Below are 26750 nucleotides of genomic sequence, written 5' to 3' on the forward strand. Positions count from 1 at the left end.
AGTGAGTCAGAATGGCAGTTCTAGGGCCCAGGGGCCCTGGCTCCATATTCCGGAACACCACTGTCAGATCCAGTCTAAGTGGCTGTCTTTTAAACAGGGTGCTGGGGCACTGACTAGGGACAATGTTCAACTGACCCTGAATTCTATTTTTTTTTTATTAGTAACTTCCGATCTAATATCATTATTAATATTATTGTAAAGGAAAGAGTCTTTGGAGCAAGAGACTTCATTGAAATCCTTGCTCTCCTACTACTAGCTTTGTGACCTTGGGCAAGGTCTCACATGTCTCAGTTTCTGCAAGTGAACAATAGGGTTAATGCTACCTATGTTGTGGGGGAGTTGTGGCATTGTGAGCCACAACTGGAGTTCCTAGCACAGAGTCTCGCTGATTGTCAGTGCTGAACAAATAACTATCTTTTCCCACCTCTGTCCCAGAATTAGAAATTATAAATACATAGGCTGCCAAGGAAAATGTTGCCAAAAGATTCTTAAATCAACCACAGTGAAAGAATGAATGCCAACTGGCCATGAACATATATACTGTTGTAGTATGTTTTCTTAAATAATAATCAGGATACAAAGGGTTTTAGCATTACTGTCTTTGGGAATTCTGTGAACTGGGAAGGAGGGGGCTGATCAGTAGAAAGATGTCTCAGACACTGCTTGAGGCCATAAACAGTTGTTTAACTGCAGCATTTTGTCAACATAATCCTGCTTAATTCTGGTTTAGTTTCCTTTTTTAAAATTGGAGAATTCATTGTTGAATTTAATTCTGCATTATCAGACAGATGACTACAACAATTATATGACGAAGGATTTGACTTACCTTTGGTCCACCGTGTATGAACCTGGATCACTTACATAAAAGAACCCTTTTTTTTTCATACTAGCAGAAATTGCTAATGATCATCTTGCCTCTTAAATCCCAAAGCTACTACTTTGCCACTGGGCTGTGGTAATATTTGCAGGGCATGGCAAGAAATGAAGTTGCTTTCCTTGGAATGCCTGCGTTTACCAATTCAGCCTCTTTTTCTCCTCACCCCTCCACTCCCCAAATCTCCGTGCTCAATGAGAGTTGGTCAGCAAGGGGCTGGGCAAGAAAAAGTAGATGAGTGAAAAGAAGCCATCCATGGTCAGTAGCCACTCTATTATAGTGTATGATATTGTGCTAAGTGTAATGCTTTGGGTTTAATGCTGCCTTGCCCACAGCAATGTATAATCTCGTAAGTAAAAAAAAAATGCTGATTAGACACACTGTCTTGAGTAGTATCCATTAAAGCAGTATTTATTAGGGCAGTGGTCGGCAAACTCATGAGTCAACAGAGCCAAATATCAACAGTACAACGATTGAAATTTCTTTTGAGAGCCAAATTTTTTAAACTTAAACTTCTTCTAATGCCACTTCTTCAAAATAGACTTGCCCAGGCTGTGGTATTTTGTGGAAGAGCCACACTCAAGGGGCCAAAGAGCCGCATGTGGTTCGCGAGCCGCAGTTTGCCGACCATGGTATTAGGGGAACATCAGGAAGTCTATGATGCAATTTTGATCATTTAGATTGAACTTCTACAAAATTATTATTTATTTTCTAGTAATTTTGTTGCAATTCCACTTATTCAGAGATCACTGCTAATGAGTATTGTTTAGAAATGGGGAATGTTTACATAGCCTATCAGAGCAAGGGTTCTTGGGTATTTTGTTCATGGTGGTATCTGTAGGCCCTAGAACAGTGCCTGGCACACTGGGCGTTCAGTAGATGTGGAACCAATGAGTAAGTACACTTACGCCATGGTACTCTTTCTGGAGAACTGCAGGTACCACTCAGATCAGAGTTGCCCATGAAGGGCTTAGGATGCCCTTTCCTCCAGTTTGGTTGTCACACTTAATGATGCACTTGTTTTGTGGTGGTCGGCTGTTGCCAGGGAACTGAGGAAATGAAAGGAAGGCATTGAAAACAGCTTTTTCGCTCTTCTTTGGGTGGCTGTGCCTTGATGTCCAGGCCTACCTGGCTGGCAATTTGGCCTCTAGGTGTGGACTGTAGCAAGGCATGGGATAGACAGTATGACCGTGTCTTAAGAATGCATATATGCCAAAGAATGGTTCCCTAGGCCATTCTTTCAGCAGCAGAAGCCACTTCTCTCTGCACATCTCCCCTCTTCTCTTCTCCATAGCAGTGAGGCTGTGATTCATTCTTTTCATAAGCCTTGAGGAAATGGCTCAGCTGGCTTGGCTCATTCATTTCCTTGTCAGGAAAGTCAATGTGACCTTGACCGGCAGTGGGAGACCTGAAGCAAGCACCTAGTATTTGGCTGGATTCACTAATGATTGAAAAATACTTCTGGCAATTCACCATGCTCTAAGTGCTGTGTGCTGCTAATTTATTATCCTAGGTGGGGGTGAAAGATACTAATTTGCAAGACTCATTTCTGATTTACCTGGGTCATACTAAGCACCGTGCCACTCCCAAGGAGGCCTTTGATAAATATCACTGAAAGAAAATTGTTGAAGAAAATAAGATGATGAGATATACTTGCTTTGAGTCATGGAAACTATACCTAATTTGCACGTTACGAAGTTAGTAGAAAGTAACTTTGGATTTATAAAGTTCCTCTAAAGATTGTTCTCCTTAAGGAGAGTTATGTCTGCAAGTCCAAATCCAAACATAGGCCCTTTGTCCTTTGCTGGTGTTTTCTTTGGTAGAGGATTCCAGGTCGGAGAGAGCTCCTGTGACCTGCTGCTTCGGGAACGGTGGCCAGATGAGAGCTGGCTTACATCACTGACTAGGAAAAGTCAGATCAGGACACCAGCCCCAGGGGCCTTTGCTTTTTATGCAAAGCTTGCTGTGAAGAGAGCCATTTTCTCCATAAACTGAGCTTAGAGAAGAAGGCATAACAAACCTAAGGTGGTGAACTTTTCAGAAGCAAGAGTTAAATATAGATGATCTGCTTTACTGGCAACTTGGAGGCTGCGGTGGGACTTGTTGTACCTTTTGTAAGACAAGTGAGGAAAGATGTTGGCACCTGTACATGCGCAGTTTGTTTATGAAATATAAACTCTCCTGTTGAAGTGAGGGCTGGAGAGATCAGTGTCCAAGGTAGCATGTCATACCTTAGCCGGGAAAGGGGTGCTTCTCCACGCCCCCTGCCAATTGTCTGAATCCCTAGAGAAAGTGGGACCGCTAGAGACTTAAAGCACTATTTGTTGAGCAGGGACTCTGGCAGGGGTCGGGTGGGGGGAGCGGGAGGAGGGGGGAGGTTCTGTGAAACTAAGTCATTCGGCTTGATTTTCTTTCCCAAGGAGGAGAAACAATACCTTGGGGGTTGTAGTGTCGGGTCCTTATTCAGAGAAATGTAGCTCTTCTCAGCTTTAGACTCTTGCTTTATGTACAGCCAAGCCTGCTCAGAGCCGAGGGGAGCTGATAGGAGTGGGGCCGCTTCTGTCCTCCGTTGTAGGCTCCAGCGCTAGTGGGTCTAGGGCTGGCCATCGTGGGTTTGCAGCACATCCTCCTCACTATTCCACAGCAGCTGTCTGGAGCTTTTTCTGCTGTGCCTGAACTGATGTCATTTCCCCCTTGGCAGACAGCTTCGGCTTTGCTGCGTCTGAGATATGTCACGAGAAGGTGGGGGTGGGTTGGAGCCAGACAGTGGGGAGTAGCAAGGAGAGCAGGAGGTAGAGCGCCTGCTTGGTCTCAGGACTCTGTTTACTTTCTCTGCTTTGCTCAGGAAGGCTGCTTAACTGGGACTGCGGAGCACACAGGCCCACCAGGGGAAATGCTCATTCCAAGAACTTAACTTGTAAAAGCCCTTTGTTGCAAACGTTAGTGTGGATGATGCTCTTGCAGGATGCCTTCCCTGTTGGGTCTGAGACAGGTAATGAACTGGTTGTGTGTACGTGGATCCGGGTTGGGAAGGGAAGAAGGGAGGGAGCTTGTTTATGGTGCTACTGCTTGGGGTGGAGGTTGGAACCTTTTAGAAAATGTCTCGCAGTTGTAACAGGACAGCTCCCATACAGAGACTTCTAGTCTTCCCTTGGTGTTTAATAGTGGCTCCTTACTTCTAGAGCCACCATATTCTTAACTCCCTACATCCTGAGTCTGTCTGGGGCGTCCATTCTGATTTTCCATTAGACACCGTAAGACCATTTCCAGAGCTGCTTGGAGGAAACAGTTGAGAGAGATTGAGGTGAGGGAGGGGGAGAGGCAGAATGGGGTTCTTGATCAGAAAGAAACTCTTTTTATTCCTTCTCCATTTTGATTTGGCTAGTTAGCAGAGATTTCTTCACAGTTCTCTGGTTCTAAAGAGATTTCTGAGTGGGGAGAGGGGACCTTCTTTTAATGGAAAGGGCTTTCTCCTTTTAAGCCTGTGGTCAGGGCTGTGTGCCTGAGGGACATCCTGTAGAGGGATGGGGGTGGGATGGACCACCTTTCGGCCTTCTTGACTGATTTTTCAAAGCCAGCAGACCCCTGTGGCCGAGACTTGATTGTTTTGGGAGCTACTGTTTGAAGTAGGAGCACTACATTATAGCTGGTAACCTAGTTGGGATGAGAAAACAGTAGCAGGGGACCAACTGCTGTCTGCTTCGGACACAGCTGTTGCTGACTGTTTGTTCCAGGGCTTCTGAGAGTTGGCCATCCCCACCCCCTCCTTGGTCTGAAAGGCATGTCTGTATCGGAATGCGTAACTGTAACTGGCGGCAGCGGCTGTAAGAGGGGGTGGGGTGGGACACACACCCTCTGCTGCCTGTTCCTGGTGAGGAAAAGCCACAGGGAAGATCAGACCTGAAGCCTTAGAGAGTCCCTGTTAAGGACTGCTGGTCTTAAAAGTGCTAGGTGAGCAGATCTCCCTTGGGTTGCCTGAAATTCTTTTAAAAGTAAGCTTCTCTGAATAGCTCCACATATTCCATTATTGCTCTTGTTGATCTCCAGTGTTCCTTTAATGCAGTTGATGAGCAGAGAGTGGGGTCCCATTTGAGCATCTCCTCTGTCACCCAAGACTGTCATTTTAACCTATGGGCAGAGTGAGCCCTGGTGAGGCTTTTGAGCAGCATTGGAAATGGGATGGGTGAAGCATCCCATGCTGGGTCAGATGACGGGGAGAGAGCCTGATAGAGACAAGAGCAGGGCTGGGGAGCCAGAGAGACCTGTGTTCATATCTTGACTCCTCTGGGGTCTCAGCAGGGCAGCCCTGCTTAAATGCTCTGAACCTCATCTTTGAAATGGAAATAATAAAGCCTGCTCAAAGAGTTATTGGGAGGATTTCACAAAAGAATGTATTTAAAACAGGAGCACTTTGGCGGGCTGAGAGTTGGCATTTCGTTAAAAACAACTATTATTTTTATCTACTCATTCCTAAAGGACGCAGGACCAAAGGGATACCAGGAAGCAGAGGCCGGACTGTGGAGGGTGTGGGTGGGCAGGAGCTCTTGCACCAGTCATTTGGTGACTACTGTTGTGCATTGACTGAGAGTTGGGGGATGTATGTACCAGTATACATCTAGGTATTGGGGGCGAGAGGAAATCCAGTACCCTCCACTCAGTTAAGTGAGAGGATGCAGTGATGGGTAAAGGGCCCGGTTGGTTGTCAATGAGGAGCACCTCGGAGGTTCAACAGCAGGTGAATCTTTACTCTTGCTTCTGAATAGGCTCCTGGTAGAAGGCTGAACTAGAGAACCTCTTGGAGGCCCTTTGTGCCCTAGGCTTCTGGGATTCAAGCTTTGCCTATAAAAACCTTGAGTATTTTGATTACAGAATTTTGTATATTTCTAGCATTTCTGTGCGATAGTGTAACTATATTCTTTATTGGACCTATGTAAAAGCCAGCCTTGTAAAGATTACTTGGTGATAATTTTGTTTTTTAAAAAATGACATAAACTATATATGCTATTAGTCTTTTTAAAAATTTATCTTTATTGTTGAAAGTATTACAGATGTCCTCTTTTTTTCCCCCATTGACCCCCTTCACCCCATTCCACTCCCACCCCTTCCTACTCCCCAGCCCCCCTTCACCACACTTTATTGCTTGTGGGCCATGCATATATGCTTATAAATTCCCCTGTTAATCTCTCCCCACCCTCCCTGTGCTATTAGTCTTTATTATACATAATATGTATGCACTTTAAAATATTTTTCCCCTTTTAATCCACAACTCACAACCTTGTCTTATGTGATAGTGTGATTCTGTTTCTACAAAAGTACATGCTGAGTACTTGCCCAAAATTCTTCAGCTCATTAGGGAAATGGTAGTTGACTTTTTTTTTTTTTTTGAAAGCCTGAAGATTTTCTCACCTAGACTGCTAGGCCTAATGTCTGTGAGAGTAGAGTAGGATTAATGCATTGTTCCAGTTGGGGCATATTTTCTGAGGGTTGTTTCTAGGTGGTCCAGGGACCATCTAGGAAAGACATTGCTCTTCTCTGTGTGAACATTTACATTTTACTCTGAAGACTCTCAGGCATGCATCATCTACTGAATAATACCACTGCATGGAGGTTTTGAACACTTAGAATGGGGTCAAGGTACAAAGGATGCTAAGACAAAATAAGCACAGTCCTTACTTCCTGGAAGCTCACACTCTAATGCAGTTCTTAAAATGCATAAAAATCCCCTGTGAATCTGGCTTATTAAAGTGCAGATTCAGTAGGTGGCGGGTGTGGGGATATGCATTTCTGTGAAGTTCTTCAGGTGGTTCTGATCCTGGAAATTTCTGGTCACACCTTGAGAGACGCCTCCCCATTCCACCCGACCTTTAGTAGCCTGGAAATAGTTACATTACCATGCGCTGAGACTACACCTGAGGAATCCCCAGGGCCTGTGATAGCTGAGGGTGGGAAAGCATCTAAATCTGGTTGGGGGAGGGGAAGTGGCTTGGAAGGCTCTCCTGAGAAGGTGATATCTGACCTGAATCTTGAAGGATGAGGAGGAGTTTACCAGACATATGAGCTGGGGAAAGAGCATTCTAGACAGATCAGGTTGGGACTGTTGTTTTTGTTTTCTCCTGTGGATGAGAAGGGAAACCGTCATCTGTGGGTCTTTGTTAAAGAACTTGGCTCACCAATATTGGTGTCCTATATGTCACAGAGAAGGAGGAAACATTAGGGCACTTCAGTCAAAATGAGTGTGGCATGAATTCAGTGTCTATAAAGGGCAGATAGGCCTGTACCTTCCTTCCAGTGAGCTGTCTTTACTGTTCTTTGCGTGGAAGAACTAATACAGTGTTGACTAAAGAATAGTTTTTGTGCTTAAAGGAGCTAAAGTTCAGAAGAGAGTCATCTGCTGAACTTTTTTTTGAATAGTTCAGTGTACCAAATTTTAGATAAAATACACACTTAAGCATGCTATTTTAATTTATTTTTGTATTATCTGGCAAGATCAGAGTTTTCTGGTTAAGGGAAAATCTATCATGTATAGCTAACAGATGGATTACTGATTTTCAGAGAACAAGATTTCAATAGAATGTTCTTAGTCTGCTGATTTACATGAATTTTATTTCCTGTTTGACTCAGAAGGCATTGATTTTATAATGCTGAAGGATTCTTATGACCAACATTCTGTATCTGAAAAGTGTTGTGCACCTATTTTATTCAAAGCACGTTGTGCATACAAATACGTATAAACTCTGTCCCTGCCCTCAAGGTTTACAGTCAAGTAGGGGAAATAGAACAAGTGTGCAGGTAACTGGAGCATTAGGCAGGTGATGCTGAGTAACACTGGAGAGGAATAGAGTGCTCTGTGAGTGAAGAGGAGTGAAGAAATAGCTTTCTACCGGTGGCCCTTTCCACAGTCCAGTAGTCTCAGTTGTTGCACTCACTGTAGGGCCAGTTGAAGATAAGTTCTAGTCGATGGAATGCAGGCTAGATCCATCAAGACAATAATTTATATCTTGTACCTCGGAATGTTGTGGGAGGGGCTCACTGCACCCCAACTTGTCCTCACCGATAAAGTAAGATGATCTCTGATACTAGAAATGAGTAGTCTCCAATAAAGCTGGGGTAGGTCTGGGACTCTCTCAGGCAGTGTGCTCTTTCCATGTTAGAATTTGTCATGGATAAGGACATCTAAGAGGAACCAACTCCTGGCCCAAGGGGCTCTTTGCATTCTTGAAAGGGGGAGCCGGTACTTACAGGCCCTTGCTTGGCCTGATGCTTGCTGGATTGTCAGGTCATCCAGATGTTGAACCCCATTTGCTCCCTTGCATGGTAAGAGATCTTAGGGCAGTGATGGCGAACCTATGACACACGTGTCAGCACTGACACGCGTAGCCATTTCTGATGACATGCGGCCGCTGAGGCGGCCGCATGCCAAGGATGAAACATTTGCGAAATAATGTTTTTTCCTCAAAGTGACACACTACCCGAGTTATGCTCAGTTTTTTTGGCGAAGTTTGACACACCAAGCTCAAAAGGTTGCCCATCACTGTCTTAGGGTCTTACAAGGACAGCACTGAAAATTCTGTGGTGATAGCCAGCCTAAAGCTGCAAGGTGGGAGCCATGACTAGGAAGAAGGAATTTGCCAACGTCTAATTTACTCATAAACTACTGAATATTATCTGATATTTACATGATACTTTAAAAAATATATCTTCATTGATTTCAGAGAGGAAGGGAGAAGCAGAGAGAGACAGAAACATCAGTGATGAGAGAGAAGCATTGATTGGCTGCCTCTTGCATGCCCCCCACTGGGGATCAAGCCCACAAGCCAGGCATGTGCCCTGAACAGAAATCGAAACATGACCTCTTACTTCATAGGTTGATGCACAACCACTGAGCCACGCCAGCCGGGCTTACATGATACTTTTATTATTTCATCAAGACAGCCACCCAGGAGGTAGGCAGTCTTATCTACTTTCTACTGTGAGGAAACTGAAACTCAAGCAGTTCTCTCTTCAGGATCTCACAGCTAATGGTGTCTCTGGGCCAGGTCTTCTCAGTGTTGTCCTACTCTCACATATTGCCCTGGTGTGGTACCAGCACCAAGACCTTCTCTTTGCGTGTCCTGGGCTCAGCAGAGGACCAAGTGTTGACTTCCAGTCACCATTACCCTCTTTGTGTGCTTAGCCTCTCTCTACCAGGTTCAGGACAAATTGAGCAAGATCCTGCTCGGAAGGTAACTGGCTGTGTATGGTGCAGCACACGCCAGGTGACACTTGTTTGTACTGCCTAAGGTTGGAGCCAAAATCCTTCTCGGAACTGACTTGTAAAAGTCTTGTGACGGCATCACAGAACACCTCAGTTCACTATTGTCCCCTAAAGGTGAGAAAGGGTGGCTGTCATCTAAGCCTTTTCAGGTGAATATTTTTTTAATCCTCACCTGAGGATATTTTTCCACTGGTTTTTAGAGAAAGAGAGAGAGAGAGAGAGAAACCAATGTGAGAGACACATCAATTACCGCACAAGCCCTAACCAGGGCTGGGGATCGAGCCTGCAACCGAGGTATATACCCTTAACTGGAAATCGAACCACGAGTTGACACTAACCACTGGACAAACTGGCCAGGGCTTCAGGTGGATTTTTGAACCCCAACCATCTTTATTATAAGAAGGTACTTCTTAAGAGGAATCTGGCTTGTTTTCATCACATTCCTGTTATCAAAGCAAAGTGAAACCAGTGGACTGGACAATACGTTAGTGGAAAAGAAGACTGCTGATTTTGAAACTTTTACCCAGGATGGAGCCAAAGAAAACATTTACTTTCTCCAGTGACATCCCATGAGTTTGATCCTCCCCTTCCCTCCCCTTTCCCTTGAAGAGGTAAATTTTAGTCCAGAAAAACAATAATTTTAGGCTACTTAAAAAACTGGGCTGTAAAATATCTTCTCCTGCTTGATTCCCTACCAACCAAATACTAGTTTCTTAACTCTACCCTGCCCCCCCCCCCCCCCACCCCCCAGCAAGCAGTTCTTGACTGTTTGTGCTAATCTATAGTTGAAATAGCCCGGCAGGTTGACCTGTTTTTGCCATTTCTGTGCCCCTCTGTAGCCATTGCTTCCTTGGGCAGAGCTCAACTGGGCTCGAACCCTGGACCTCACACGAGGCTTCTGTTGCCAGTTGTTGGAAATGGTGATTCAGTCTGAGGTGACTGGCTTGAATTATCTTGTTCTTTTAACTGAAAGGGAGAGGAGGGGCAGTGGTGGGAAGCTGTATGCATTTTAGGAGAGTGGGAGACATGCTTTGAGAATGGCTGGAATATGACACAGTGCCTTCTTTTCCTAAAAGCGGCTGAGGGTTTGCTGGGACTGTGTTGCATATAAGACATTGGTTCCCTTGGGCACTGCATCAAGGAGGCCAGAGTATTTATTATTGTTTGGTTCTCTTGTTTAGCACACTCCTCTCAGGAGCTTCCACTAAACTGTGACACACGCTCTCATTCATGGTTTTATATACTGCCCAACTTATCGTGTGGTGTGGTTTTCATCAAGGTTTGGAAATCCCTAGTTACCCACCAGGCAGTGGTGTGAATACCTGTGACCTCCCACTCTGGGTGTGGCTCTGGAGTGTGGTGAGGAGGCCCAGGATAGGCTGGGGCAGGCTGCCAGCAAAAATAGAATGTGCAATCACTCCCCTGTCTCTGGGTGAGGTTCCAGAATAAATCTGGGCCAGGCTTAGATTTTGCTGGGTTACTGTAAACCTGTCACGACCAGAAAACCCTGGGTAGGTCCCTCCGCGGTAATGCGAAATCACATCACCACCGCCTAACAGTTGGAGGATCCCTTCTTGTACGTCATAGCTAAGAGGCACAGGGAGTGTGGGGCAGAATCAGCCCAGGAGTTACTTGACTGTTAGTCACCAGGATCAGTACTCTCTGAAGGTTTTGCTAGGGTTGGTGCACTTGGGAGATTGACATTAGTCCTGCTCTCAGGGAATTTATAGTGGTTGGGGAGCCCCTGAGGCCACCAGGCAACAAGACTGGATGGAACAAGATCTGCACTAAATTGTGGGGTAAAATTTGTCTGGAACAGTGGTTCTAAAACTAGGGGAAGTTTCCCCCCCCTCTCCAGGGGACATCTGGCAATGTTTGGACATTGTTGGTTGTTACAACAAGGAGGGTGGGGTGTTGCTACCTGCTTCTATCAAGTAAAAGCCAGGGACACTGCAAATAAACATCCTGCAAAGCGCAGGACAGTCCTCACAGCAAAGAATGATCCGGGTCCAAATGTCAATGGTGCCAGAAACTCTGGGTGGGAAACTAAGATCCAGCCCTCTGGCCCTATCCTGTTTGCTCAGTGGTTAGAGCATCTGCCTGCAGACTGAAGGGTCCTGGGTTCGATTCCGGTCAGGGACACGTACCTCGGTTGCAGGCTTCCTGGCTCTGGTCGGGGTGCGTGTGGGAGGCAACCAATCGATGTTTCTCTCTCTCTCCCTCTCCCTTCCATTCTCTCTTTAAAAAAAACCAATGGAAAAAATATCCTCCAGTGAGGATTAAAAAAATAAAAATAAGATCCAGCCCTCGGGAACTGACATTTCATCACTTAATCGGAATAATCTGGATAAGCAACCCCCTGAAGGGTAGGATCCCAGTAGTGCCCAAATAACTTCATACAGCTTAAAGACCAATCCAGGGGTCCTCTGACTTTTTAAACAGGGGGCCAGTTCACTGTCCCTCAGACCGTTGGAGGGCCGGACTATAGTTTAAAAAAAACTATGAACAAATTCCTATGCACACTGCACATATCTTATTTTGAAGTGAAAAAACAAAACGGCAAAAACACCCGCATGTGGCCCGCGGGCCGTAGTTTGAGGACGCCTGGATGAGGCTGTGGTTATTTTAATGGCAGGCCGTATTTCAAGCCAGGTGCCTACTGCTGTGTCTTGGGTAGGTGCACGTGAGAGATTGACATCCCTTTTCTAAATCATCTTTTTAAGTATAAGGTCTTAGAGTTCAGAAAGTTCTTTAGAGTTATTCAGCATATTTTGGAGATGGAGCCTCTGGATTCTGAAGATTAAAAAAAAACTGTATCTGTTTGCAGGGAGACCATTTTTAATGTGGCCCTTTGTCCGAGGTAGAAGTAAACCGTTTCCTTGAACAGTGTTGAACTTTTTATTGGAACTAGATCTCTGGTACTTGTCTCTAGACCAACAGGCACACAAGACAAGTCCCATTATTCTTTAGCTCCCAACAAAAGCCTACTGCGGCAGGATAGAACTGCTGGCCAAAAAATGGGGTTAAATTTAGAATTTTGCTTAAAATGAGGACTGTGCCCATGTGTGCTCTACACTGTCAAAAGAAACTGGTGAATCTCTTTTTAAAGCACATTAGCAACAAATTAACCTGTACCTTCACTATTTCAGATCCCTTTCAGAGAAGTAATTTATTTGATCAAGAGCCATGTTCAAGATATAACAAAGACTTGGATGAGCTAGAAACCAGTCATAGAAATAATATTGAACCAGAAGCCAGAAGACCAGGGTCTTGAGGATACAGTTCTGTCATCTGCAGTCTTATGCTAAATGTTAGTTCCTTATCCATAAAATATGGGTAAACATTAAATAAATTTTTTTTTATTGATTTGAGAGAGAGAAAAAGAGAAACATCGGTTTGTTGTTCCACTTATTTATACATTCATTGGTTGCTTCTTGTGTGTGCCCTGACTGGTGATTGAACCCGCAACCTTGGCATATTGGAACGACACTGTAACTGGCTGAGCTGCCTGGCCAGAGATAAACTTTCAAAAAAAATTTTATTTATCTTTATTGTTGAAAATATTACAGATGCCTCCTTTTTCCTCCCATTGACCCCTTCTCTCCAGGCCTTCCCAGCACTATTGTCTGTCCATGTTTTTTTGTTGTTGTTGTTGTTGTGTGTGTTTTTTTTAACGTAACAGTTTAGTTAGTATGAAGTTTCTCAAAGGCCAAGTTCACATCTTATCTGTTGTTTTTGTGCCTGTCAGCATATAGTAGGAAAGTTTAGGTTAAGCCCTAAGCATGAAATTCTTTCCACTAAAATTTGGGCTTTAGGTTTAGAAAACTTGTTCTAGCTGTGTGACCACTCTAAACTAGTTCCCTCATTTCCTATAAAGGGGAATATATAACATATATAAAAATGCCCAGCCAAATGCTTAATTAACACAGACACTGAGCAGAACTTGGTTCTCTGTCGCATCTCTTGAATGTTAAGGCAGGAGGTTTTCCTGATTCTGCAGAGGTATTTCCCGTATGCAAGAAAGGGGGGCCCTCTCTTTGTCCAGGTACCTGTTTTACATGTCGTGTGTAAGGTGTTTCTTGAGCTTCAGCATAGAGAATTCAGATGTCTGCTGTTTATATTTGGGCCTCTACCGCATGTCTTAATCTCAAGGTGAGGGGATGAACAATCTATTACTGAACATGAGAGCAAGAGAAGCTAATCAGATGCCTACAGGGGCCAGGCAGTGACATGCTTGAGTCAAGTAGATGAAGTATTTAGACCAGTGATGGGCAACCTTTTGAGCTTGGTGTGTCAAACTTCGCCAAAAAACTGAGCATAACTCGGGTAGTGTGTCACTTTGAGGAAAAAACTAACTCCAAGACTCTAGTCGCAAATGTTTCATCCTCAGGAGCAGCAAATGTTTCATCCTCGGCATGCGGCCGCCTCAGCGGCCGCGTTTCAGAAATGGCTACGCGTGTCAGTGCTGACACGCGTGTCATAGGTTCGCCATCACTGATAGACAGTAGGGATTGTGGGGGAGGCTGTGGTGGAGCCAGAACTCATGAACATCTGTGACTCAGCCTAATTTGGCTTAAGGCCCTAATATATGGGTCCTGAATTTTCAAGAGCATCTGGAAATCTGAATTTCTGTATGAATTGTTCTCATTTTAAAATGTTATACAGATAATTCAATTTTTCAAAACATCGGGAAACAAGTACCATGTGGACATAGAATTGGTTAGTAGTAGGCCCATTGTGTCCTGAGGTCCACCAGTTTGCAGTCCCTGCTTTTAACAGGAGAGGCAGTGATACAACATGGGAAGGAAAGGACTACCCTCATAGGACCAACTGTGGACACATGGCAGTCTGCTGAATTGCCCACCTGCTCTGTCACATGCTGCCTGCTATTTTGTTTCTCGACTCTGCACTAGCTCTTGCTGAAATGCCACATTTCTCGTATTTATCTGTGACAGAAGAAACCAGTGATGAGCCCTGGCTGGTGTGGCTGAGTTGGTTGAGCTCATCCCATGTACCAAAAGGTCACTCACTGGTTTGATTTCTGATCAGGGCACATACCCAGGTTGTGGGTTTGATCCCTGGTCGGGGAGGCAACCGATCAATGTTTCTCTCTCATATCGATGTTTCTCCCACACTCTCTCTCCCCCTCTCCCTTCCTCTCTCTAAAATCAATTAAAAACAATTTAAAAAAAGAAAAGAGGTGTATCTCTTAAAAAAGAGAGAGAGAGAGACCAGTGATGAGGGATTGTCTGGGGGAACCATGAGGTAGGACTGCTTTTCCTTCTAAATGTCCAGGGGGGAAGAGTGACACATTAATGCAATGTCCAGTACTGCTGCAGCCAGCCAGACCCTGCAGGCCTGCTTGCGCTGACAAGTAGCCTTTAATAAAACCATGGGATATGTTGCAACTTCCAGTCTTTGCTCTGAGAGTTTCCTACCAGGGTCAAGTGGCTTTATCTGAGTTTGTTATTCAGGTTCCTAATAGCAACACAGGAAATGGATTTTAATTTATTTGCTGGCTGCTCTGTTTGGGGGCTATTTAATGAGGATCCAGTTGCAATGCAGCTTTGGCAGCAGCAGTGCTAGAGTTGATAGGAATGCACCCAACTGACATATTACTTTAAAAAATTATGCTTGTGGTATACTGTATGTATATTTCTATGGATTGAGGTAGAGAGGTTATAAATAATTTAATGTCTTGATTCAAAATGGCTATTCTTGAGGGGAAACTATGTTGGGATGTGTTTGGGATTCTAGAAAAAGAATATTAGACTATTCCACTTTTAGGGAGCAAGAACTGTGTATATTTTACGTTTATTATAAATCTAGGGCAATGCTTCTCAAACTTGAATATATGTGAGCATAATCAGGGAAGTGTGTTTTATTTATTTATTTATTTATTTTAAAATTTGTTTTTATTGATTTTAAGAGAGAGGGAGAGGGATAGAAACATCAATGATGAGAGAGAATCATTGATCTGCTGTCTCCTGCATGCCCCCCCACCCAGGATTCACTGTATTGCCCTTCCTCAGATTCTTGGAGTGTCAGTCTTTAAGAGAAGACTGATAAATTTATTCCAGGAGGCCCTCACCTGTCCCTGCTACATCAGGGGCTTTTGGGACTACCTTTCAGCAGCACACACTTTAGCCAAATCTTGAAGCAGCAGTTGCTCCCATTGATTCTAGGCTTTTCTCAAGTCTTGTCAGTAGCTCCAGTCTTTGGCTTTACCCTTAAAGGCCCTTTACAACTAGAGGGTGGGAGACTGGGTATTCCTGAGCCCAGCAAGCTGGAGTCCAGAGGTCTTAAGGGCACACTATCCAATTTGAGGGACGAGGCTGAATCTTATCAGATAAGATTTACTGGCTTGGTTAGGGAAACCTGCCCCACGCTATTTGTCTTTTTGGAAAATTACTGAACTCAATCAAACAGCATAAAAGTTCTTTCCTAATATACCAGTTCTTTCCTAATATACAAAGCAGAGTCTTGGCCAGCTTCTTAACAATGGCCTGCCCTTTATCAGAGCTTCTTTAGCTAATAAAGCTTAAAGGCGTCATTGTCATGTATAGTGCACATTGTGACTCAGACAAAAGTAGTATATAACAACCCCTACCATCAGATAGCCGGAGGTTGGATAGGCCAGGACTCCTTGCTGAATCATTCCCCTGTCAGAGCTTACTTTCCTTTACCCCCAATTCTTCCGTAGCTTCAAAATATGTGCCTTTGGACAATTCTACTTATTTTCCCAGCTCTTCAAAAGTATTAGGGAAAAAGTGAGCTTAACTTTCTTATTGTAAAATACAGTGTGTCCCCAAAAAATGTATACACACCAATGGGCTAGTTGTTTTTCTAGTCTGCTTTCTCTCTCTTTGAGAATTCTCACTTTATATTGGTGCTTAGTTCCAAGTCCCTGTTTCAGGTAGGCCCAAGAGCAATAAACAGCCACTTTCCAGGGCAACTGGGAAGGCTTGACCTCATTTACCAGTGTAGTTTCCCACATTTTTTGGCCCCTGGGGATCCTCCTTGCTTTCTTGCAAGCTCAGCTGTGTAATTAAAAGGATATTGTTATGGAGCCAGTATTTCTAGGGGTTCTGACAGGAGAGTTTTTAAGTTACCTACCCAGCAGTATTGCCAGAAGCAGGATCTCTTCCCTGAGAATCGCTAGCTCATTGCTGTAGTTGTAGCATCCAGCACAGTGCCTGGCACTTGGGGAAAGAATTTCAATACATATTTGATTTGTGGAATTGGGCGTTTCCATTAGAAACCATTTATTTTCCCTGTAAAGAAAGCCAGAAGTTGTGCTCCAAATTCATTCATCTCTAGCAGCCAAAGTAGTTAGTGTCCTGTGCCTGAACATCCTGTGAAGTATTACTTTTCCTATTTTTTTACTTTAAAACTTCAGTGCTTTCCTAAGAACATGAAGATGCTGTTGCCAGTTGCTAGCAGATTTTTCCAGCCCCATAAATTGGCAAATTAAAAACATCCCTGGGCAACTATTACTGCCCAGTGTCTCTTTTTATGCTGGCACTTTGAAAGTTCTTGTGCTGATTAAATTGACCTTTACAGTGGCTCAGCTAAGAATAGCAACTATAAGACCTGGAAACTCTTAAGGAAAATGTTGTTAGTCCCACAGTTTATGCTGCCACCAAAGAGATGAGATAATTTTTTGCATATGTGCAAAAGGCATGCTGTTCATCCTTTTCCGTTGTAATAAATGTTCTTTCCAGTTCGGTGTTGGTCATTCTTGCTGCTTCTTTGTGCCTGTGCTTTTTGTTTAGTGACCATATGTGCCCCAGGTCTTGGAGTCGGTCACTGTGGTATCAGGACTTGAAGGCACATACCTTAAGGCACGAGGATCCCAATGGTCATTGCCACAGTCCTCCCTGAGGTTAAAGACCTCAGCCTAAAAGCACAAGTTATTTGCACAAAGTTCATTTATGTGAAGTTTTACCTTTCTAGCATTTTTTGGCCTTGGAGTTTTAAGCAGATGAAAACTGCCAGGAAGAAGGTATCTTTAAAATGCAAATCTGAAAACAAACAAACAAACAAAATTAATAAAATGCAATCTGATCTTGTCACCTCCTTGCGCAGTCTGGTTCCTGCTTACCTAGCTTTCCTACCTGCTTCCCCAACCATTCCTAGCTAAAGTGCTTTGCTTGTTTCCTTTCCTCAGCCTGTAATGTTCTTCCCGTCCCTCTTCCCTCGTTACTAACTTTCCAGCCATCCTGACGATCACAGTTCCAGCATACCTTCCTCCCAGAAGCTGTTCTGGACCTTTTTATGACTAGCTCTTAGGTCTTGTAACTCTCACTGAATCATGTATTTTCCCTTCCTACTCACGTGGTTACATTATTATTATTGCTATTATTATTTTCATGAGACTGCAAGCTCCTCAAGGACAGGGATCATGACAGTTTTTAGCCATTTTTCTATTGTGTTCCCCACCTCCAGCTCAGTACTGATGCAGGGTACTCAGTAAATGTTGAAGGAAGGAGTGTAGACCCTGTGTTCCACACTGGGATGAAACACCATTCTGCTCTTCAGAAAATCAGGATGTGAAAGTATGACCTTTTGAGCAAAGAAGGGAGGAGTCCCGTGTTGCCTCTCCTCCCTGCCAAGTAGAAAAGGAAAGATCCTGTTCTCAAAGTCAAAGAGCTGCACAGAACAGGATCCTTATCTTTCCTACCAAAGACCCAATGTTGATTTTATTTGATTTGGGCTTTTATTGGATTTATTTAAGCAACTGAAGTGGTAAAAGCAACTGAGAAAGTACAACTTCAAACAAAGAGGCTTTCCTATCTAATAAAGAGGGAACATGCTAATTGACTGTCACACCCTCACAGATATGGCAGAGCCCACAGCCAATAAGGAGGGAATATGCTAATTGACTGCCACACCCTCAAAGATGGTGGCGCCCAGTCCCCTCAGCTCCACCGGGGTGGCAGGTGCACGGCACGGCCAGGCCTGCCCCCGGGCAGGTCTGGCTGCTCCATGTGCCTGCCTCTGGAGTCCCCCAGTCCCCTCAGCCCCCCAGCCACCCAGGGCTGGACCAAGGTGCAGGCAAACCTCGGATGTTGGCTGCCCAGCCGCCCAGGGTCGCCCGAGGCTCAGGTAACCAACCAGGGCTGGCCAAGGCTTGCGCTGCCAGCAGTGGCAGCAGCAGAAGTGTGATGGGGCATTGCCTTCCCCTGACCGCCAGGTTGCCTCCTGCCCCTGAGGGCTCCCGGACTGTGAGAGGGGGTAGGCTGGGCTGAGGGACCCCCCCTTCAGTGCATGAATTTTCATGCACCAGGCCTCTAGTAGCTTAATAATAGGTAAAAACTCAGGCTCTAAAGTCTGACAAACTAGATTGCTTTACTTCCTAGCTGTGTGATCTTAGGCAAATTACTTAGCCTCTCTTGGCCTCAATTCCCTGATACTACCCATTTCATAGTGTTGCTTTCAAGTTCAGATAAAGGAATACATGTAAAGCATTTAAAAAACAGTGCCTGGCACATAACAAGTGTTCAAGTATACATTAGCTATATTATGCATCCCAAGTTGCTCTGTCTTTATGAAGGTTGTGTTGCCATTGTTTCATTAAGCAAACCTTTGTGTGCCAAGCACTGTGCTTATACTGGAGGTCGGGAAGGAGGATAAGGAGACAAGAGCTCCTGCCCATAGGGAGAGTGCAGTTCATTCTCTGGTTCCTCTCTGCAGAAAGGGGTGGGAGGGATATTTACTTGTCACTCCTCAAGAGTTGGCTTGAACAACGTATGTGTGTAAAGTACTTAAAGATGCTTGGGAGAAAAGCAAAGGATGATCATAAAGGGTGCTGAGAATTTTCCATATTTGAACTTTCCATTGCATGCTCTCCAGTTCCTTTTTCTATTCTTTGTGTCTCTGGAGCAGCCAGTGAACTTTACTATTCTGAAAGAGTTCTAAGTGAATGCAAAGTGCTGTTTGGATGATCTTTCATGCTGACAATAATGGCTCACAAAATAATATTGATATTAAAAGCTCAGAGAAGTTAAGTAACTTACCCATGCTCACACAGTTAATAAGCATAGTGGGCTTAATAAGTTAATAAACTGGGTTTTGAACCCAGGTCTGACTAACTCTTAATCACTTCTGCCTGATAGATCTTGATCCATGTGAGGTCTGTGAGAGTCCATTGGGTAACCCACTGTTAAGCCATTCTAATTGACTGCCACGTCAGTTAGAAACCCTCATTGTCAGGAGAGGGTGGAAAGCACCAAGCAGCATTTGCACGTCACTGTTCTTTGCTGTCACTTTGAATGAGAGGAGACAGAGATTACAGGAGCTCTTGAGTTGACTCAGGCTGTTATGTCAGAGGGGATGGGTGGTGGGTAGGATGATAAAGCCTTACTTAGGGTTGAAGGGACATTAGAGAGCATCTTAATAAGTCTTAGGACCACTGAGGAACTTAACCAAAGTTCTGTTCCTCTATTGTGGCAGAGCTGGCACCAAACGCAAGGCACCTGGATTTTTTTCTCACACCGGCAAGTCTCTCTGTCTCTGGAGGAGTTCACCTTAACACATCTCACTACCCCAATCTTCATTTTTTTCTTTGCTAAAGGTCCATGAGTCCACTTATATATTCACATTCCTTAACTGCTCACCGTCTTTCCTTTCTCCTGCAGCAGAAAATGACAATTCCCATAATCAAAACCATCCCAAGCAGCTTGGGGACTCTGTCTGGGGGCAGAGGAAGGACAGATGAGATATATTGGTTAGTGTTGGGAGAACTCTGTATTAAAGGATGCTACTACAGTTCTGCTGTCCCTGGAAAAAAGTGTGGGCTCCTGTTTATATCAGGCTTCCTGCCTCAGGGGATGGAAGAGCCAAGAGAAAAGCCGACACCAGTAGGTCATGAGGATGCCACTTGTCTAGATTTCAAACATGTTCCATTCCACGCCTCACTTAGGACCAGTTGGCTACTGTGTTCAGAGCCTGGACCTCATCTGGTAAATTTTCCCGAGGCAGAAGTATCACTGGATTCTTTAATGTGTCAGGGTATAGACAGCACAGCCTCTATGTGGACATTTTTGAACTGTGTTCTTGTGAGCCAGTGTCAGAAGAACGGTATTTCCAGGCTTGTTAGACTTGGGAGAAGCTTTTTTAAAAAAGTTTGGGTTTTTTGTTTGTTTGTTTGTTTGTTTTTTAGAGTAAGAGGAAGGGAGAGGGAAAGAGAGATAGAAACATCAGTGATGAGAGAGAATCATTAATTGGCTGCCTCCTGCACCGTCCCCACTGGGGATCAAGCCTGCAGCCCAGGCATGTGCCCTGACTGGGAATCAAACTGTGACCTGGATCATAGGTCGATGCTCCAACACTGAGCCATGCCGGCCAGGCTGGGAGAAACTTTTTGATATCCTTATGAAAGCAGTGTTTTACTCTGAAGTCAGGGAGCGTGTGATCTAGCAAAAGTGAGCACAGATCTGCTTTCTCCATGTGCGCCAGGCCTTACAGGTGATTGTATTCCGTATATGGTATACACAGGAAGGCAAAGATAGGAAGAATTGTTTGCAATATTGTGAAACCCTCATTGTCAGTTTACAAATGCCTTTCCCATGTTTCTTCTTCCTAAACCCCTTTACACGGGGGTGTAAGATTCTTTAAAGACCAGGAAACATCTGAGGATGTGTGGTAGAAACCTGCACTGAGCCAGGGATCTGGTTTTTAGCCCTTCTTATGGCTTCAGGTACCTGTATTGTTGCTCTCAGGCCCCTATCCCTGTAGAGAGTCACTGGCATGCTTTGTTTATACCCTTGGCGAAGTAGATAGACTAGGAAAGCCAGGTCCAGAGAGCATGAACTGACCATGTGACTTAGGTTTCCACTGGCAGGCATCTGCCCGGATGTGTGCTGTGGGCAGGGTCAGCCTGAGTAGCAGCAAATACAATACTGTGGTTTGAGTTTCTTTGCTGAGTAGGGTTTTTTCCCTTCTTAACTCTGAGCTTTTTGAGGATAGGAACAATGTCTTATTTATTTATCTTTGCATAGTCCTCTTACCCAGCTCAGTGCTTAGCACAAAACAGTGTTCTGTAAATCCATGTGTTACTTCTTTAGAATAAAGAAATGTTGAAAGCCAGATAGAGCAGGTGATTGATTTACAGGTCTCATCATATACATTGTGGTCCAGAGAACATTTTGGGCTGAAGTTCAGGTTGGCTGGTGGGATATTTCGTATTTAAAGTATGAAGTGTAAAAAATCTTTTTCACCTCCATTTCCATTCCCCAGTGCTGCGAATAGAATTTGGCAAAAAACTGCTAGATGGTTACCCAGCAGTACCTTTTCTGTAGCTGTCCCTGAGAAGGGATAATATGAACCTATATCCAGTCAAGATTATTAAGAGATCATTCAATATGCTAAAAATGATCTAGCAAATTGAATTTGGACTAGGTCACTTGAGCAGGTCACCTCTTAAAAGTGAAGAATTTAGTAGCTGGTTTTTTAGCCTTTGTTTGAATCACAGTGTAATTAACCTTGGAGATCTTGTGTTTTGAAGGGAGGATGGAATGCCTGACTAGATGCTAATCCTAATCTTAGAATCCATACTGCATTAATTATTCCAGGAACTTTCACAGAAAAGCTGGTTTTATTTAAAACCACTGCTCATTACAGGAGAATCATCACCTTGTTACCAGCTGAGTTTAAATAACACTGGAATATCCAGTGTTTCTGCTTGGGTATAAAGAAAATGACATAACCCTTTACTGTCTGAGAACTCTGCTCTTTAGCAGTCAGCTGTGTGTGCTGAATCCTCTTTTTCCCTTTTTTTTTTTTTAATGTGGACCTTAAAAAAATAATTGACTTAGAGAGAGAGAGAGAGAGAGAGAGAGAGGAGAGAAACATTGATGTGCCATTTTGATTGGCTGCCTTCCCCACACACCCCAACCAGGGATCGAACCCATAAACTTGGGCATGTGCCTTGACTGGAAATCAAACCAGCAACCTTTTGATGCACAGGACAACACTCAAGGAACTGAGCCACACCGGCCAGAGCTGTGGGTATAATTTAACCTTTTGCACTCGGATGTCGAGTGTGACTCGACACAGTTAGCATTAGAATAAAGGAATCGAGAAAAAAGCAAGCGAGTGCAAAGGGTTAAAGCATTTTATATCCAAGAGAGAGAGAGAGAGAGAGAGAGAGAGAGAGAGAGAGAGAGAGAGAGAGGAGAGAAACATTGATGTGCCATTCCACTTATTTAAGCATTCATTGGTGGACCCTTGTACATCCCCTGACCGGTGATCGAACCCACAGCCTTAGCACATTGAGACGATGCTCCAACCAACTGAGCTTCCTGGCCCAGGGCCTCTTCTCCCTTTAATAAACCATTTTCCCTCCCCCCTTAAATTTGCTGTTCTCTCTAATATTTTTTTCTTAATGGAATAAATATTGATACAAACCATTTTGGTGGAGATTGAGCAGATGACCAGAAAGAGGGGGATGAGAAGTAATTTAATATGCTAAGTTTTATTTATTTATTTATTTTTTAGGATAAGGAAACCTGTGTGGGTACCAACAATCAGAGCTACATCTGTGACACAGGACACTGCTGTGGACAGTCTCAGTGCTGCAACTACTACTATGAACTCTGGTGTAAGTTCTTGCCTGGAGGTTTCTTGGAGCCCTGGGGTGCCGGTTACTGCCTCTGCTCATTGTCATTGGAAAACCGGGGACTGGTCAGCCTTTTTCTCATTCTCTTGGGGGCAGTGTTGGCAAGTAGAATCAATTTCCTGGTTCCAGAAGTGATTCCTCTGTAGAGGAGGCGGGCTCTGATGGTCTTTGGACATTGTGGGCTAGAGACTGAAGAATATGGTCTGGGCCTTCTCAAGAGGCTGTGGTTACCAGGTCTGCTGCAGAAACTCCTGCCTGGGTTCTCCTCGATGCTCATTTCAGTGTGTGCCGAGCAGTGATAACCTTAGGCCTTTCCATGGGCATCCCAGACTCCCAGGCTTGCCCTCTTTGTGAAGAGAGGTTTCAGCAGCTAAGCTGCTGTGAATGCCGAGCTGGGCTCTGTGAATGGCTGTAAATCCATTTTTTATTTATTTTTTAAATAAGAACCACAAGGTTTCTGGCCAGTGTGACTCACTGGTTGAGCATCAACCTATGAACCAGGAGGTCACGGTTTGATTCCCCGTTAGGGCACATGCCTGTTTACGGGTTTGATCCTCAGTAGGGGACATGCAGGAGGATTCTCTCTCTTCATTGATGTTTCTATCTCCTCCTCCCTTCCTCTCTCTGAAATCAATTAAAAAACAAAACAAAGCAAAACTACAAGATTCTGGAACTCCCCATGGAGCATCAAGGAGCTGCTTCTGTTTCTGAGGGTCTCTCTCAAAGGGATAATCTTTCTGTAGCTCCTGCCTACAGAGCCCTCCTGGAGAGAGGGAGCCCCCATGCTCTCAAGCTGAAGTGTCTGGAGGCTTTTCCAGTGCACCCAACCTGTTACTGTCAGCTCAGTGCCCTGTGGAGACAGACAGTCCTTGTCTTGCCACTGGTTTGGTTGAGGCCAGGACCACTTGTACCTTCCATAGTTGCCCAAGGGTGGTGATATTGTTCACTAACACACTTTGTACTCTGATCTTTGGGGTACTCAGACAAGACACTATCGGATGCTCGAGGAAGAATGGGAGGATGGGAGAGTCCTTAGGGCAGGTGACCATCACTGCAGTGGTTCTCACAACTGTCTGCTGAGAGAGGAAATGATAGACTGTTTCTCCAGAAAATTCTAAGCACCCCTCACTCCCTCCATTTGGAAATGAACTTTGGACTTGTTTGTCAAACCATTCCCTTATTGCCACCATCACCCCTGCCCCTATTTATTCCCTCTCTTTTTTCTGAGTTCCTTATTCCCCCCACATCAGTGATATGGTCAGAAAGCAGCTAGAAGGGCTATTATCTGGTATGGAGAGGAAATTAGACTCTTGGCCAGGAAGACTTCCTCTAAAAGCAAAAGGATCTTGTAGCCAGTGGGAGTGGTTTTTACAAAACAGGACCTCTTTTCACCCTGGTCCTTCCCCTTTGAGGACTGAGGACCTTTCTGAGGAATCCCAGTTGGGGGTCAAGTGCAGACTCCTCCCCCAAGGAGAAGATAGATCTCAGGATATTCCCCTTCCCCCCCAATCCTCCCATATATATAAGCAGCCACTAAGGAGGCTCAGAATTATTGTTGCTATTTTAGAAGGGGTGGGGCTGAGGGACTTACTGGAGAACACAAAGTGCCAAGCAGGTGGACAGACACTGTTTAAATGTTTTAAAATGCAGATAACCACAGGGTTCAAATTCTCCCTCCCACCCCTTGTTAAAACAAAAGTCGAAGCCGGGCTGCCAAAAAGCCACAAAGCTGACAGCTTGTTTTTCTGGGGCCTGGCCCAGGCCCATCAGTTGCGGAAAGGGCTGGAGTTGATGGCCCCATCTCAGACGGACTGAGCCTCCTGGGCTGTTGGCAGAGCAGACTCAGTAGCCACCAGAATCGGGTCACCGAAGCCAGGGCAGGGTGGTGGGGTGGCGGGACAGGGAGACCCAGATGGCAGGGAGGCTTGAAAAAGCCAGAGAAAGAGCTGCACGAGTGGCCAGTTATATCTCCAGTTATGGTCAGCTGGGAAAGGGGAGGCCAGATAGAAAACCAGAATCTGGACGAGGAGAAAAGACTCACCATTATACCAGTTGGTTCATGCTTTCTAAGTTCTGCAGGGACGGAGACTGTAAAAGCAAAACTTTCCTCTCACCTGTGCTCAGAATGGCTTCTTGGTCAGGAGATGCCCAGAGAGTGTCCCACCCCCTGAGAATTCCTTGCTTTTCCTCCTTATTAGGGTCTTGGCCGTCACCTGATGTGTATAGAGAGAGGTTGAGTGTCGGAATGTGCCGTTTCAGTTCTCATCAAAACTGTACTTTTTGTGGTCTTGAAACCTATTCCCTCTAATTGCCTCTAAACTTTGCCTAAAATGTGAAAGTAATGGGCTTTGGGTTATTCTTTTGTCTCTTTACTTTGGAAGGAAGAAAATATCAGCCAGGAAATCCTTGGCAGAAGGCTTCAAGGGGGGAAAATGCCATTTGCACCAACCCTTTTATCTCTATTAAGCTGAATTTTCCTGTGTGCTGAGGACTGTCACTCACACACACATATGTGCGTGCGTGGACACACACACACACACACACACACACACACACACACACACTTGCACTTTAACTCATCATTCAATCATGTATTCGTTCAGCAAACCCTTATTTCAGTGGTTCTTGAACTTTGGCAAGCATCTGAATTTCCTGGAGGACTCATTAAAGCACAGTTTTCTGGGCCCTACTCCCAGATATTTTGATTCAATAGGTCTGAGGCGGACCTGAGAATTTGCAATTCTAACAAGTTCCTGCTGAATGCTCTGGCCTCTTCTGTGTTGGAAAATGTGGGCAGATAGAATCCTTGCCATCAAGAATGCCCTGTAGTAACACAAAGTAGAGAGCGGAATGTATTTGCCAGAACTGCTGTGAATGTCCAAAGGAGAGTTGGCTTTGGCTGGATAGGAGGCAGGCAGGCTGGGTGGGAGCAGTAGCATTTGAAGTGGGTCTTAAAAGGTAGGTAGATTTAAACACATGGACAAGGTTAGAATGATTTTCCAGGCAGAGGAACACCATAGGCCAAGGCCCAGTGAGAAAGAACAGAGTATGGATCACATTGGTAATCTTTCCCCTGTGGCTTGACTGGGAAGAAATGGCGATAATATGGGTGCTAATGTCCATAGAACTCTCCTAGTGCCAGGCACTATGCAGTTTCTTCATGCACATCGTCTCATTTCACCTTAAGAACACCCTGCTAGGTACACATATCATCCTGTGTCTCTGGACCAGGGGTATGCAGCTGAGTAGTAAGGTCAGTGCTCCTCACTCCAAAGCCGTCCGGAATGCCAAGTGCCAGGCTGGAGGGTGATGGGCCCAGGTCCTGGAGGGTCTCGAATGTGCATATTTACTTTCCACCTAAAGATGCAACCAAACCAAACCACCACCAACAACAACAACAAAAATGAGACCCGGGGAGGCCAGGAACATACTCAAGGCCAAAGAGCCTGAACCTGGACCTCCCAATTCTCATCTCGGGGCTCTTTCCATTCACTCAGCTCCACTTTCTAGGGAGAGGTCAGAGTTAGGAATTTCTGCTCCTAACATGATTTTGGGGAACTTCAATCAGGCATCAGTTTTCCCTGGTTGGGGCTTTAATGAGGCACAGGGGAGTGTTTCTAGATAGTGGAATTTCCCTGAGATGACATGAAACAGATTATTAGCAAATTCAGTTAATGCTGCCCATCTTTTCACATATTAACCTTTTTCTTAATTTTTAGTTTGTCTTAAGATACCTATTGTTGAGCTGCTCTTAAGGAAGGCCTAGGGCACTTGCCCTGCTGAGCAAAGTGGAGAGCGGGGAGTTGGGTCCTTCTTCCAAGCCCTGACTGGACCCCAGTTCCCTAGCTCTCCAGGCTTCAGAACAAAGGCAGGTTGATCAGTGTAGATGGGTTGGTTTTCCAATGAATTTAGGCAAGAATAGAACCTAGAAGCAGACTTTGGACTTGTTCCTCACTCTTGCTTTTTTATGGATTAAAAGGGAAATTTAAAACCATGCCTGT

General features: G+C 44.7%; 1 protein-coding gene across 3 annotated transcripts in view; it reads left to right on the forward strand.

The window, feature by feature from the left end:
• The window catches only part of WBP1L (WW domain binding protein 1 like), a 61562-nt gene that overhangs the window by 21862 nt on the left and 12950 nt on the right, over nt 1-26750 (forward strand). For 2 of the 3 annotated variants that reach the window (XM_079794281.1, XM_079794282.1), the window contains one exon: nt 22629-22731. In XM_079794281.1, the coding sequence (XP_079650407.1) occupies nt 22629-22731 (103 nt within the window). Of the gene's footprint in view, nt 1-3645; nt 3867-22628; nt 22732-26750 lie in introns of those variants that run through there. The other variant, XM_079794283.1, reaches the window with a different exon arrangement.

The sequence above is a fragment of the Cnephaeus nilssonii genome, assembly GCF_951640355.1.
Source record: "Cnephaeus nilssonii genome assembly, chromosome: 16".
Classification (NCBI taxonomy): Eukaryota; Metazoa; Chordata; class Mammalia; order Chiroptera; family Vespertilionidae; genus Cnephaeus; species Cnephaeus nilssonii.